Source organism: Macaca fascicularis, chromosome 4, assembly GCF_037993035.2.
Source record: "Macaca fascicularis isolate 582-1 chromosome 4, T2T-MFA8v1.1".
Taxonomy (NCBI): Eukaryota; Metazoa; Chordata; class Mammalia; order Primates; family Cercopithecidae; genus Macaca; species Macaca fascicularis.
In genome coordinates, this window is record NC_088378.1 from 167,730,466 (window position 1) to 167,745,666 (window position 15,201).

Genomic DNA, 15,201 nt, shown 5'->3' on the forward strand with positions numbered 1-15,201 from the left:
ACACACGTGGAATCTCCTCTACCAAGTTAACAGAAGGGCATCCAGACAGCTTGGCAGTTCTAGTGAACCACACTTATGTCCTGACATGTGTTAATCCAGGAGAGTTTACTTGGAAATTATTTGAAGACATGGGCTCTACAAATGAAAGCTGACAGTAATTATCAACCAGCCCAGCTCTCACGGTGCGCTGAAGCCAAGGGTGTCAGTGGGATTCCTAACAGGGCTCACTGTCAGGAATGCCCAGGCACATGTGCTTGTCTCAAAGTGCTCCAAGACTGGAAATAAATAACAATGTGCTTATCTCAAAAAGTCAAGAAACAGCTGCCTGCTAAGCTTTTTTTATTTAATGACTGCTTCATTTTACTTTCCCCTGCACTGCAGAATTCCAGGAATTACTAAAAACATATAATTCTCCCAAAAAACTCATCTTCATTAACTGAAGCTAACTGTTTTACTCTCTGCCAATATTACTGCAATCCATTTCACAGAAGACAGGCTTTTATTACTCTCAAATATTGTTAGTTAACTCAAACTCACAATTACACATACAGATTACAGGTCTGCCAGGCTGAAGTGTTTCAATTGTGCTCAGAAAATAAATGTTTACATTGAAAAGTTACAAAATATTAAATCATGTAATTCACTGTAATAGCAAAGAAATCATTAATTCTCTGTATATCTATTGTTTATAACAGTCTACAGTATACTATCGATGGTATGTATCATCCTCTGAGAGATAGTTAACATCACAGATCACAGTACTGCATATCTTAAGACACTGACCTAGTATTTTGGCTGTTTTTTGTAAACCGACTCAACACTGCAAATCCTAAATGTTTTCTGTAAACAACCTACTGACCTGAACAAACAAGAGATGGTGGCTAATACTCTCATTCAAAGAAGTCAATCAGAACTTGAAATATGTCACTAGAAAAATTACTAAAATAAGATATTGCTAAACAGCATGAAAAGGACTCTCCTTTATTCTTTTTGATTATTTTTTTTTATTATACTTTAAGTTCTAGGGTACATGTGCACAACGTGCAGGTTTTTACATATGTACACATGTGCCATGTTGGTGTGCTGCACCCATTAACACGTCTTTTACATTAGGTATATCTCCTAATGCTATCCCTCCCCCCTCCCCCGCCATGACAGGCCCTGGTGTGTGATGTTCCCCATCCTGTGTCCAAGTGTTCTCATTGTTCAATTCCCACCTATGAGTGAGAACATGCAGTGTTTGGTTTTCTGTCCATGATAGTTTGCTCAGAATGATGGTTTGCAGCTTCATCCATGTCCCTACAAAGGACATGAACTCATCCCTTTTTATGGCTGCATAGTATTCCATGGTGTATATGTGCCACATTTTCTTAATCCAGTCTATCATTGATGGACATTTGGGCTGGTTCCAAGTCTTTGTTATTGTGAATAGTGCCGCAATAAACGTACGTGCACATCTATCTTTATAGCAGCATGATTTATAATCCTTTGGGTATATACCCAGTAATGGGATGGCTGGGTCAAATGCTATTTCTAGCTCTCATACCTAGGAATCCAACTTACAAGGGATGTGAAGGACCTCTTCAAGGAGAACTACAAACTACTGCTCAACGAAATAAAAGAGGACACAAACAAATGGAAGAACATTCCATGCTCATGGATAGGAAGAATCAATATCGTGAAAACAGCCACACTGCCCAAGGTAATTTATAGATTCAATGCCATCCCCATCAAGCTACCAACGACGCTCTTCACAGAATTGGAAAAAACTACTTTAAAGTTCATATGGAACCAAAAAAGAGCCCACATTGCCAAGACAATCCTAAGCCAAAAGAACAATGCTGGTGGCATCACACTACCTGACTTCAAACTATACGACAAAGCTACAGTAACCAAAACAGCATGGTACTGGTACCAAAATAGAGATACAGACCAATGGTACAGAACAGAGCCCTCAGAAATAATACCACACATCTACAACCATCTGCTCTTTGACAAACCTGACAAAAACAAGAAATGGGGACAGGATTCCCTATTTAATAAATGGTGTGGGGAAAACTGGCTAGCCATATGTAGAAAGCTGAAACTGGGTCCCTTCCTTACACCTTATACAAAAATTAATTCAAGATGGATTAAAGACTTTTAAATGTTAGACCTAAAACCATAAAAACCCTAGAAGAAAACCTAGGCAATACCATTCAGGACATAGGCATGGGCAAGGACTTCATGTCTAAAACACCAAAAGCAATGGCAACATAAGCCAAAATTTACAAATGAGATCTAACTAAACTAAAAAGCTTCTGCACAGCAAAAGAAACTACCATCAGAGTGAACAGGCAACCTACAGAATGGGAGAAAATTTTTGCAATCTACCCATCTGACAAAGGGCTAATATCCAAAATCTACAAAGAACTTAAACAAATTTACCAGAAAAAATCAACCCCGTTAAAAAGTGGGCAAAGGATATGAACAGATACTCTCAAAAGAAGACATTTATGCAGCCAATAGACACATGAAAAAATGTTCATCATCACTGGCCATCAGAGAAATGCAAATCAAAACCACAATGAGATACCATCTCACACCAGTTAGAATGGCGATCATTAAAAAGTAAAGAAACAACAGGTGGTGGAGAGGACATGGAGAAACAGGAACACTTTTATACTGTTGGTGGGAGTGTAAACTAGTTCAACCATTGTGGAAGACAGTGTGGCGATTTTTTTTTTTTTTTTTTTTTTGAGACGGAGTCTCACTCTGTCTCCCAGGCTGGAGTGCAGTGGCGCAAACTGGGCTCACTGAAAGCTCCGCCTCCCAGGTTCACACCATTCTCCTGCCTCAGCCTCTGGAGTAGCTGGGACTAAAGGCACCCGCCACCACACCTAGCTAATTTTTTTTGTATTTTTTCAGTAGAGACGGGGTTTCACTGTGTTAGCCAAAATGGTCTCGATCTCCTGACCTCATGATCCACCCGCCTCAGCCTCCCAAAGTGCTGGGATTACAGGCGTGAGCCACTGCGCCCAGCCTGTACTCTTCTTTTCGTGGCAAAGCTCCCAGAAGAGAGAAAACAAATTCTAAATAAATAATAGCTATCATTACAATAAGCTGTAGCTAGTTTGATTAACGAATCATTCTAAAATATCCAGACAATATGAAAGCATTATTCCTAAAATACTGGTCCCTCATAAGCATCAAGAAAGAAATAATGAAAGCTATCTATAACTGATTACAACAAATCACACTGTCAAAGAATTCTCATGTTGGTCAGGGTTTGTCGTATGAAAAGACGGTTTCTTTCCTTTACAATGAAAGGAAGTAATGTGGTTTTTTTTTAAATAAAAAAGAAAACCTCTAGAAATAACTGACATTTGATATACTTTACACAAAATAAATTGTCAATTTTATTGTTACTGCCCACAAATATGGGAACCCTTCGCCTCCAATCAATGAAGCTAGAGTGTCTAGTTGCAACATATCATAGCTTTCAAGATTTCTCAAAACAGAGAACAGATTTTCATAAGTATATCTGAAAAGAGCTTCTACAGAAATGCGAGTCTCAGAAAATCCCCCAAGAGGAAATGTCTCACATACACACATAAATAGACAACCTAAAAAAGCACTAAGTCTTTTCAAAGAAATGTTAATAGAATAAAATGTAAATTTATCTTAAATAACTAAAAAGCTAGTATAAAATCAACACTTGAGATTCCCAGAATATTTATAATATTTCCAATACAAACCGGTTAGCTTTACAAATAAGTGAGAATCCAACTAAATTAAAATTCAAATATGACTAAAATTTACCCATGTTATCCAAGAAAAATCAAAAAACTTCAAATTCCTGAAGCCGGTGCTTTATCCGTGAAGCAGTGTTGCATCATAGCTAGACAGATCACATCTCAGGGCAAGGCCCACCCTAGCTACTTTCCAGTTGTCTGGCCCTGGCTAAATAAACTCTCAGCTTCAACTTCAGCTTCATTTTTTTTTTCTTTATTTTATTTTATTTTATTTTATTGAGATGGGGTCTCGCTATGTTTCCCAGGCTGGCCTCAAACTCCCAACCTCAAGTGATCCTCCCGCCTTGGCCTTCCACAGTGCTGGGATTACAGATGTGAGCCAACACACCTGGGCAGCTTCACTTATCTTAAATGGAGATCACAGCTCTTCCATCAGGTCATGGAAAGATTAACTCAAGTCCTATCAGGATTCAGCTCATCTCGTGCGTAAAACATAGGAAAGCCGATGTATTAACTTTCCACGGGATCTCCCTGTTCTCACCCTCATGCACTCTACAGCTCTGGCCAAAGCCTTCTGCAGGTTATGATTGTTTTTTCTTAGATCTCAACCAGGGTTTCTCCTTCATCCTTTCAAGGTAAAGGGCTACAGTAGCCATCTTACAACCACACTCACACATTTAAATCCTTCCATTCCTTTCAAGGCCCAGGAAAAACTTAAATCCTCTCAAGCCCAACACAAACACTACCTCCTCCATGAAGCCCCCTAATTCCTTCAGGTCAATGTTTCTCAGCCCTGGCTATTCCCAGTCATGGAGGGAATTTTTTAAAAAATTAAACAAAATTCTCTGAAGCCTGGGCCTTAGCCATGCTGTTGGTCTGAGGTGTGGCCCAAGCATCAGGGAAGGAAGTGACCTCTCCTTGCACGGAGACCCCACAACACTTCACCAGCCCTTTCCTCGCAGCACTTTGTACAGGATGGTGGAAAACTTACTGTAGTTTTTACCATTAAAAGTAACGGTCAAAACCGCAGCTACTTTGGCACCAACCTAATACTTAATTTTAATCATATACAAATGCATTTAAACTATAAAGTTCTGGAAAACAGGATCAGTGTTTGATTTATATATCGCCCTCAAGTTACCACAAGTACAATAACTTGAATTGCTAGGCTGCCAGCTATCTCCTGAATGCACAGGTAAATAAATAACATTTCAGTGCCCCTGGAATATAGGATTCAAATTCATGATTTGAAACAAAAGGTTATCAGTACCCAAATAAATAAATAATCTCCATTTCAACAGCTCAGCTGTTAAATTCTACTTATATGACTCAGCCAATGCATAAGGGAAAAAATAATTTATTCCAGAAAGAGACACAACATCGCTAAAATAAAGCTAGTACAGGGCTAAACACTTCAGTGCTCCCTCCCTTCCCACCTCCTACCATTCTAAAACACTTACAGTTCTCTAAATAGATCAAACACCCTTCTTCCTCCATGCTTGGAATATACACTGCAATCTTCAACCACATTCCTCAACTGGCTCTTACTTCTCATTCTGGAAACACCTTCTACGATGGAAAGCCTTCCCTTAGGTGAAAGTCCTGGCTCAGTATTCCTCTTCTGTATTCCTTTAGTGTTTGCTAATATTACTCATATCACAGCAACTGTCAAAAATAAATTACTGGCCAAGTGCCATGACTCACAACTATAATCTGAGCTCTTTGGGAGGCCAAGACAGGAGAGGCACTGAGGAGTTTGAGACCACCCTGGACATCATAGTGAAATCTCATCTCTACCAGAAAAAAAAAAAAAAAACTTAAAAATTTGTGAGGCATGGTGGCATGAGCCTATAGGCCCAGCTACTCAGGAGGCTGAGACAGGAAAATCACTTCAGCACGGGAGTTTGAAGTTACAACGAGATACGATCGCACCACTGCACTCCAGCTTAGTAAACAGAGCGAGGCCCTGTCTCTGTAAAATAAATTATTGTTTGGCTTATCTAGTCACGTACAAGTTTCTTAGGGGTGGGGAGGCTCTCATCACTGTAACTATATCGTCTTATATAACATATGGTACTCATGGGCTGGGCGCGGTGGCTTGCGCCTGTAATCCCCACACTTTGGGAGGCCCAGGCAGGTGGATCACCAGAGGTCAGGGGTTCAAGACAAGCCTGGACAACATGGTGAAACTCCATCTCTACTGAAAATACAAAAAATTTGCCGGGCAAGATTGCACTATTGCACTCTAGCCTGAGCAACAAGAGTGACACTCTGTCTCAAAAAAAAAAAAAAGAAAAGAAAAGAAAAGAAAAACCATAACCTATAGTACTCAGGAAGTGTTCAATAAATGCTGAAGGAATGAATTAATGAGGAAAAAGGCTGCAGTTTGTTCATCTGTACAAATGAATGAGTTGGTATCTAAGGTCTTTCCCCTTCATGTTCTATTAAAATGAAGGATCAATGTATAATACTTGGATTCATGTGTGGTGTAGAATAGAATAATTTCTTTTTTCTTTTTTTTTTTTTTTTTGGTAGACAGGGTCTCACTCTATTGCCCAGGCTACAGTGCAGTAGTGTGATCATGGCACAATGCAGCCTCAACCTCCAGGGCTCAAACAATCCTCCCACCTCAGCCTCCCAAGTAGCTGGGACTACAGGCACATGCCACTACACCCAGCTAATTCTTGTATTTTTTGTGTAGAGATGAGGTTTCGCTATGATGTATTTTTTGTATAGATGGGGTTTTGCCATGTTGCCCAGGCTAGTCTCAAACTCCTGGGCTCAAGCAATCCATTTACCTCAGCCTCCGAAAGTGCTGGGATTACAGGTGTGAGCCACCATGCCCAGCTGAATAATTTCTAAATAATACCATAAATTACTACTACTATACAAATTTTACTTTATACATCATTTTGATATTTAAGCTTAAGGACAGAAAATTGTTGTTACACTGTTTATTATGATTAGAGAAATTTCTCTTCACAAAGCATTAAGTGGTCATTGACAACCCTAATTTTAATAGAAGGTAATAAATGATCTTACATAAAGAACTACAGGTAGTCGGTAACTTTCGATAAACGAATACTAAAGAAATTTTTATGTTTTGATGCCTAAATGGTACCTCCTACTTTACAGATATTCGCTAAGAAAAATTTCAACCCAGAATAGAATGCATATTAAAGGACATATGTGTAAGGTCCATTCTTCAGCTTCTGGCCCAATTCTACTTACAATCTCAAATAGAGTTTTTTTTTTGTTTTGTTTTGTTTTATGTAATCTCTGCAGTGAAGATGTGCAAAAGTGAGATGTAGCTTCAGAATGATTATTTTCTTTTAGTTTCTCCAGGCAATGATGTCCAACACATTGGTAAACCATTTTAAATAAAATAATGAGGTATTTTTGTGAAGATTTGGCTCAGAATTAACCGGGAAGCTATCACTTTCCTAACTGCAACCATTGCTCGTACTAATGGAGGACTAAGCTACCCAAACTATTTAAACTATACATATTTATTTGGAAAAGTTTTATTTGATTACAACAAAGTTGAGTCATTTAGATATACCATATACATTAATGATTAAATTCCTTGATAATTAGGTAGAAACAATTGTATATAGTTATTCCAACTTTACTCTCAAAAGCAAAATATAAATAACATAATCCTTGCTATTTTTAAACAAGCCAAAATAATCTTCAAGTTTTTCCTTTTCACTCTGATAGCATTCTCTATCAGCAACTTGCATTAATGTTGCAGCTTTAAGGTGCCGCATATCATTTCATATCACCAGCACACAACAGTGTATCAAGAGAAATCAGCTCTGAATCTTACTCTGTAACAATGTGCAATTGCCTTGGTCTTGGATCCTTTAAGAAATACCAAAGGGAAAACTCAAAACTTTTCAATAAACCCGAGGGTAGATTTGCTCAACGACCTGACCAACCAGGAAGTAACAGAAGTTTTGCTATCCTGTTGAAAAAAAAACAAAAAAACAAAAACAAAATCACAGACATGAGATTGTCAAGAAGTCAGGGAGGAGACTTAAAGGTATCTTAATGAAAGTATTTTCTCTTCAGTGCCTTTTAAAAAATGTCACTGCATCAGGATTAATAAGAATATCTGGATGCAAGGACACCAGGTTGCAAGTACACTAAAGAATGGTAAGGTCAGAGAAGTGTTTCCTGCCTTTAAAGTTCCTGAAAATAGAGGCTAGGCGTGGTGGCTCACACCTGTAATCCCAGCACTTTGGGAGGTTGAGGCAGGCGAATCACAAGGTCAGGAGTTCGAGACCAGCCTGACCAACATGGTGAAACCCCGTATCTACTAAAAATACAAAAATTAGCTCGGCAAGGTAGCGCGCGCCTGTAATCCCAGCTATTCGGGAGGCTGAGGCAGGAGAATAGCTTGAACCCGGGACGCGGAGGTTGCAGTGAGTCCGAGATCCTGCCACTGCACTCCAGCCTGGGCGACGGAGAGTGACTCCATCTCAAAAAAATAAATAAATAAATAAAAGGGAAAAAAAAGTTCCTGAAAATATAAAGTTGCTTAGATATACAGCAAGTTTATCGTTTTAAAACCAAATACACTAAAGCAGATGAGAACACAACCGTGACCAAGCGGTTGGGAGAAAGATGGATTTTAATGCAAAGTTGTTTTGTTTTTATGCATAAGGTACTCCTCGCTGTGCTCGAGTGCGGAAAGGTGGGGTTCTTCCTAAGGTTGATTACATAAAGCAAGATTCCAAAAACAAGAAAAGTGCTTTGCAAACACAGTAACTAGAACTGGCTGAAGCTTCCAGCGTCCAGTCCCATGCTCAAAGATCAGAAAAAGCAACTTTATCCACCACTTTAATAAAATGATTCAAAAAAGTTGAAGTCTTCTTAAGAAAGCCATGGTTGAAAACTTGCTCCGCTTCTTGGAGAACGCCTAAAGCCCTAACGGGCTCAAATTATTCTCCGAAGTCTAGAGCCCAAGCTGCATTTTACGCATTTATTAGACTACAAAACCACGGGGACTCTTCACTCAAAAGCAAAAACACATCCGGAAAGAGGAAAAAATCCATGGCCAATGTAACCCCCTAACCACACGAACCGCCCACGTCCTACCCCAGGCTGCAACGAGGTCGGCACTCACCCACCGCTCGCCCGGGAAACCCAGACCCAGGTATTTCAAAATCAGAAGCACGGCAGGCTCGTAGGCTCTCACGGGCAAGAATCTTAAACCCCAACTTCAGAGATACCCGTGCACGCTGGGCGCTGCCATTTTGACAGAAAGCGGGCCTTGCCCCGGAGGCCCCTACGCAGGTCGCCCTGAGCAGAGCCGGAGTGCCACGGAACCCCTGTCTCATCACCTCCACACCCAGACGTCGCATCCCCCGGCCCAAGGAATGCCAATAAATCCCACCCTGCCGACCATGATCGGGCGAAGTTAAGTCACCCTTGAAATCCCGCAAGGTCTCTCAGGCAGCGGCGAGGGCGGCCGCCGCCAGCGTGGGCGGGGCTGTTAGGGGCGGGGCGTCGACGCGGCGGCCTTCGGTAACCCGGGCAACGCGGCCTTCTAAAGGCACAAAGGGGCGCTGCGCCCCGAAACACAAATGTCTCCGCCAAAACCCCAGACGGTTCGCAAAGGCTCTCCGTGATGCAACTGCACGTCCCTCGAATGCCCGGACCCCCAATATCCGTCCCCCAGGAGCTTGGCTGGATGCACGGGCGGCCGGGCCTCTTATTTTCTCGCCCTCCGGCCGCGTGGAGATGCTGCTGGATCCCGAGCCTCCCGGCGGGGGCGGAGGCGGGAGCGGGGCGGGGCGGAGGCATCTCCCTCCTTGCACCGCCCCTTTAGCTGCCCCGAGCCCTGCCTTCGCCCGCCCCCGAAGCGGCGCGGGACGCCCGGCGCGGTCTGCGGTCCGCAGGGCTGCCGGCTTAGGCTTAGGACCGGCCCGCTGGCAAGGTCGAGCCGCTGCATTTTATTTCGTGCGTGGTTTCTGCACAGGCTGGAGTTCCGAGGTTGGGTCGTACTTGGGACCTCGGCGAAGAGGACCCGTTAATTTTTTTTCTTTCCAAAATGGCAGCCTCCAGTCGCGCACAAGTGTTAGATCTGTACCGGGCGATGCTGAGAGAGAGCAAGCGTTTCAGCTCCTACAATTACAGGTGACCCAGCGGGCACCGGGGACCGGGGGCCAGGGGCCGGGGACCGGGGATGTGGGTTGCCGTGGAATGTCCCCGGGAACTGGGAGCCACTGTCCTGCGCCGGCGTCCGCGAGGCAAGGACCGGGCTCCGCCATCGAAAAGCGTGCTCCTACCTACAGGTGTGGCCTCTGAGACCTCGGGGAGGAGCCCTTGTTTCTATCAGGGAAGACGTTCGTGTCCTGTGACGCTTTCCCCCTAACGACTATCTTGGTAGTTGTTCTAGGAGCATAATTAGTGTTATGTTTCTGCAGAAGAGAAAAAAAAGGATGGAAATCAGCCATTGGTGAAGTTAAGGCCAATGTGTTGCATATGTAAAACTTCCCTTGAGCTGGAAGAGTTGAGAGTGGAAGTGGCCAGTGAGTTGCACACAGCGACAAAGCTGAAGGCACACTTTAGCAGCTCCCTAAAATTTCCTGGGTGTCGTAATGAGTTCTTTTGGTTGCAAGAATCAAATCCATTCTATTTAGGGTACGGTGGAAACGTGTAGCGGTAAAGGAAAAAGCGTCTCAAGCTTTAGAGCTGAAACAGTTTATCCTGGCTCACCAGACAGAGATCCCGCTTCCTGGACCTTGACAGCAGAATACTGAGGGCCTAAACTCTTACATCGTTAATATAACACATTCACTTTTTCCCACGCCTCCCCATTTCCCTATTTGCCTATGAGTCTTTTATTGTTACTCTTTGTATGTTTTTTGTAATTCAGAACCTCTGCTTTCACAGTGTTGCTGGTTGTGACCCATCATTTTCTTATGGATTCTCTCTGCATTTTTTTTAGGTTTGTTTTTTGTTTTGTTTTGTTTTTACTAACTACCTGCTCCTCTCTGAGTTTGAGCCATATTCCCATGAGAAAGAATCTGATTGGATCAACTCATCTCTTTACCCCAAGGCCCCCTTAGGTGACTGGCCAGACTGTGGATTGGATGTCATAAGAGCAGAGCCTACCCTTGGAACACACCTGGTTAGGTAGGCCGCGCTCCACCAGGTGTGTGAGCTGGCAGGCCCTGAGATGGGTCTGCCCAGTACAACCTCGGTCAGAGGACAGGAACACTAAGCCTCTTAAGCAATGATTCTCAAATTTTTAGAAACCTGCCTAGAAAATGTACTCACCCTGCAAATTTGAAAACAGCATCTGTGTCATGCCACTGAGGTTGTATCCACCCAGTTAAGTGGTAAAATTTCATGGGAGAGAATGATTTTACTTAATGACTTTGACTCTGAAGGATAAAGAGTGTAAAAATAGGCATACTGGTGGAACTTTAGCAAGAATTAACCAAACATCTAGCATCAAGTACTTAACCAAGTCTGTTGAGGAAACACATGAAATATGCAAGTTAAATAAATAGAAAGCATTTGATTTCACCATAGTCTGGAGTAAGATAGTTTGTCATAAAGCTTACTCAGGATACACAAGGACTTGGAATCAGTAGGCAGTTCACACTGGCAGTGAGAGTCTTACGTGAGAGCACGTAGGAAAGTCAAGGTGGAGCCCTCGAAGACTATAACTTGGACAAGTTATTCAATCTCCATATTTCAGTTTTCTTGTTTATGAAATAGACTGTTGGACTAGACAATCTCTAAGGACCCTTCCATTTCTGAAATTCTGTTTGGAAATGATTTATGAGCAAATGAGGCCCAAGTGTTTTCAAATGAGTAATTGCCAACTGAAGAGGAAAATCATTCAAACTTTAGGAAAATCATTCAAGGCTGTACCTGAAAGGCAGCAAATTGAAAATGGGTTTCAGTATGGGCAACTGTAAGATCATATGCGTTCAGAAAATAATTGTTCAAATTATACTTTATAAGCATATACTTTTAAGCTAAATTTATTATCCAAATATAAATATATTATCCAAAGGAGTCTGGTAATCATTTTATACTGTTGCCTGAGATCATAGACCTAAAAACCTAGATACCTGCTACTATTACCTCCCTAGATAAACTTACTTGTTATAAAATATGCCTTTCTTTTACATTAAGGCTGTGTCTTGTGAATTTCAAGAACAGTCCCTTCGTCCTTTCTAATCTCAGCAGCTGTTTGTCACTAATGGCAAATCAATGGCAACACAACATCCACTATCAATTCTGTGTGCCACTGCTATCTTATGTTCTTCACGTCTATTAACACATTTGTTTTGACAATAATCTTGTGAGGTAGGTACTATTTTTATTACCCTGTAAGGCAGCTGAGGCACAGGGAGGTTAAGTTACCTATCAAAACTAACACAGGTAGTGCTGAATAAGTAATCAAAAGTAGACTAGTAAACATTTTTTAATGACCTGCGAATTGTGGTGCCTAAGTAATTGGAGTAGTGAACTAAATACTTTGGAACTCGCTTGCAAGACCTATAATACAGGCCACTTTTTGATAGCAGGAGCCCTGTCTGCTCCTCCAGTCTCAGCCCAAGTCCCACATGTGCATCCTGTCCTCTGTCATCATCTGTTGCAGTTTCCTAAATGTGCCACGTCCTCTTGTACCTCCAGGCCTTTGTAAGTACTGTTCTATCCAGCGGGACCTTTATTCTGTCTAGAGTGCCTCCTCTTCCTTCAAGATTCAGCTCAATTGTGACCTTCTCTGAACAAAAGTTTTCCCAACTCTCTTCATCCCACAGCCTCCATTCCCATCCCTCCCGCCACCCAAATAGGTCTCATTGCTGTGTGACATTTTGTAGAAGCATACTTTGCCCAGTGCTATCCCATACCTGGGTTAGCAGTCCCCAACCTTCTTGGCACCAGGAAACAATTTCATGGAAAATGACTTTTCCATGGACCGGGTCAAGGGAGGGTTTCAGGATGAAACTGTTCCACCTCAGATCATCAGACATTAGATTCTCACAAGGAGCATGCAACCTACGTCACTTGCATGCACAGTTCACAATAGGTGCACCTACGAGAATCTAATGCCGCAGCTGATCTGACAGGAGATGGTGCTCAGGCCATGATGCACACTTACGTACCACTCAATTGCTGTGTGGCCTGGTTCCTAACGGGCCACAGACCAGTACTGACAGGTTTGTGGCCCCAGGGTTGGGGACCTCTGCTATACCAGGCCCTGGAGAGAGAAAGTTGAGATTTTTGAGCTAAGCTAGGCACCTGTTATCAATGACTTTACAGGCCTATGTGGGACACAGGTACAGAGATAGTTATCACAGACTGGGTTAAGTGCTGTGACAGAAGGATGCACAGGGTGTAGAATCTAGAAGGCCTCCCAAGGGGTGACGTTGAATCAAAGGCATGAAGCAGCATGGTGTGCTCAGGCAGGCAAACAGCACAGCACTGCCAGAGAGATAAGTATGATACAGGGGGTGACAGGAAGGCACTGAGGTTGGAGAGGGCCACTGATTTGAGGGTCTGGGGGCTGTGCTGAGGACCCTGGATTTAACCCTTAGCTCACAGGCAGCCACTAACATGACGTGACCAGGTTTGCGTTTTTTGATAGATCACTCTGGCAGCATTGTAGAAGATGATTTTGAGGGGCCAAGGACATCAAATGGGAGTTGATTACAGCAGTGCAGAGTAGAGATTAGGACGCTTGTAAGGACCGGAATAGTGGAAGATAGAGAAAAATGTTGTATTTGAGAAATCATTACAAGGGAAAATTGTTAGAACTTGAATGATTGGATTGAGGACTAAGGAAGAAGAGAATCCAAGCAGAGTTTAGAATGGCATCCAGGTTTCTGGTGAAGCTAAAGCACAGAGAGGGTGAATTTAAACTTGCACATTTAACTGACTTAGGTAATGCAGAACTAGGTCTTGTGGAGAAAGGGTTTTTGAGTTCATTTTGAGGGTATCCTGGGTGTAAATTTCCCCTGGGATGCCCAGCAGAGGTGGTTAATCACAGGGCTCTGAGGCTCAGAGGAGTGGGCAGCACCGCAGTAGTCAGCAACAGCAGCTCTGTGTGACCCCGAGCAAGTCACATCACTCTCTGTTCTGCAGTTTCTTCATAAAATGAGAGTCATAATTGATCCGTCTCACACAGTGTAAAAAGGTCCTGAGACCAGTAAGTTTAAGAACCACATTTTTTTTTTCCAGTTGAAATCTTGCCCTTGTTGCCCAGGCTGGAGTGCAGTGGCGCGATCTTGGCTCACTGCAACCTCCACTTCCCGGGTTCAAGCGATTCTCCTGCCTCAGCCTCCCGAGTAGCTGGGATTACAGGCACCTGCCACTGTGCCTGGCTAATTTTTGTATTTTTAGTAGAGACGGGGTTTCAACATGTTGGCCAAGTTGGTCTTCAACTCCTGACCTCAGGTGATCTGCCCACGTCAGCCTCCCAAAGTGCTAGGATTACAGATGTGAGCCACCACGCCTGGCCAAGAACCACATTCTTAAACTTTGTCTTCTTGGCTCTTCTTCAGCCAACTCCTTCAATTTTGATGTTCCCTAGAATAGCATCCGTAACCACTAATTTTCTCACCTTAAACTAGGATTTCTCAATCTTGGCATGACCAACCTTTTGGGCCAGCTAATTCTTTGTTAATGGGGGCTGTAGTCAGCACCACCGTTGTGAGTTAATGCACATCAAGTACTTAGGATAGTCCCTGGTGCAGAATAGGTACTTGATAAGTGGAATTATCACCGTAAGTCAAATTAAAACCTAGATATTAGATGAATTATCTAGGAATACTATTTAGGTTAGTAGTTCTCATCCTGGGGTGATTTTATTTGACAGTATCTGAAGACATTTTTGGTTGCCACAACTTGGAAAGGGGGTGCTAGGCGTCTGAGGCCAGGGATGCACGGGGGACGGTGTCTGAGGCTAGGGATGCACGGGGGACGGCGTCTGAGGCCAGGGATGCACGGGGGACAGCCCCCACTGACAAAGAATTAGCTGGCCCAAAGGGTTGGTCATGCCAAGATTGAGAAATCCTAGTTTAAGGTGAGAAAATTAGTGAGCTACAGATGCTATTCTAGGGAACATCAAAATTGAAGGAGCTGGCTGAAGAAAAGCCAAGAAGACAAAGTTTAAGAATGTGGTTCTTCAACTTAGCTGGTATTAGGCCTTTTTGAGGACCCCAAAAAGCTTTTGTGTATGTGGGACACGTTTATCGCATTAGAAAAAAAAAAAAAAAAAGCTTTTAAAAACACCTATTTTAAAATGACTAAATCCATTATCTTAAATAATACTTTCATGAAGAATAACCATTTTTCCTCCCCCTAAATTAGCAGATTGATAGTTTGACACTTGTGCACGTCTCTTTCATGTTTGGCTTAATAGAAGACAACTGGGTGCTTGTATTTGTTGCTAACTACAATTTGTTGCTATATCACGTGTCACTTAGTATCTAAT

At 42.6% G+C, this 15,201-nt stretch overlaps 2 protein-coding genes across 7 annotated transcripts in view; one reads left to right on the forward strand and one right to left on the reverse strand.

The window, feature by feature from the left end:
* FARS2 (phenylalanyl-tRNA synthetase 2, mitochondrial) overlaps nt 1-9,515 on the reverse strand; it is a 516,796-nt gene extending 507,281 nt beyond the window's left edge. Inside the window, exons 1-2 of one of the 5 annotated variants that reach the window (XM_045389945.3) lie at nt 8,866-9,005; nt 7,564-7,701 (exon numbers count right to left, since the gene is read on the reverse strand). The gene's annotated coding sequence lies outside the window, so the exon portion shown is untranslated. Of the gene's footprint in view, nt 1-7,563; nt 7,702-8,865; nt 9,006-9,135 lie in introns of those variants that run through there. The other 4 variants (XM_015449928.4, XM_065544477.2, XM_045389943.3 and 1 more) reach the window with 4 other exon arrangements.
* Nucleotides 9,516-9,577: 62 nt separating this feature from the next.
* LYRM4 (LYR motif containing 4) overlaps nt 9,578-15,201 on the forward strand; it is a 153,725-nt gene continuing 148,101 nt past the window's right edge. For both annotated transcript variants that reach the window (XM_015449931.3, XM_005554126.4), the window contains exon 1: nt 9,578-9,878. In XM_015449931.3, coding sequence (XP_015305417.1) covers nt 9,793-9,878 — 86 coding nt within the window. In that variant the 5' untranslated portion in view covers nt 9,578-9,792. The remainder of the gene's footprint in view (nt 9,879-15,201) is intronic.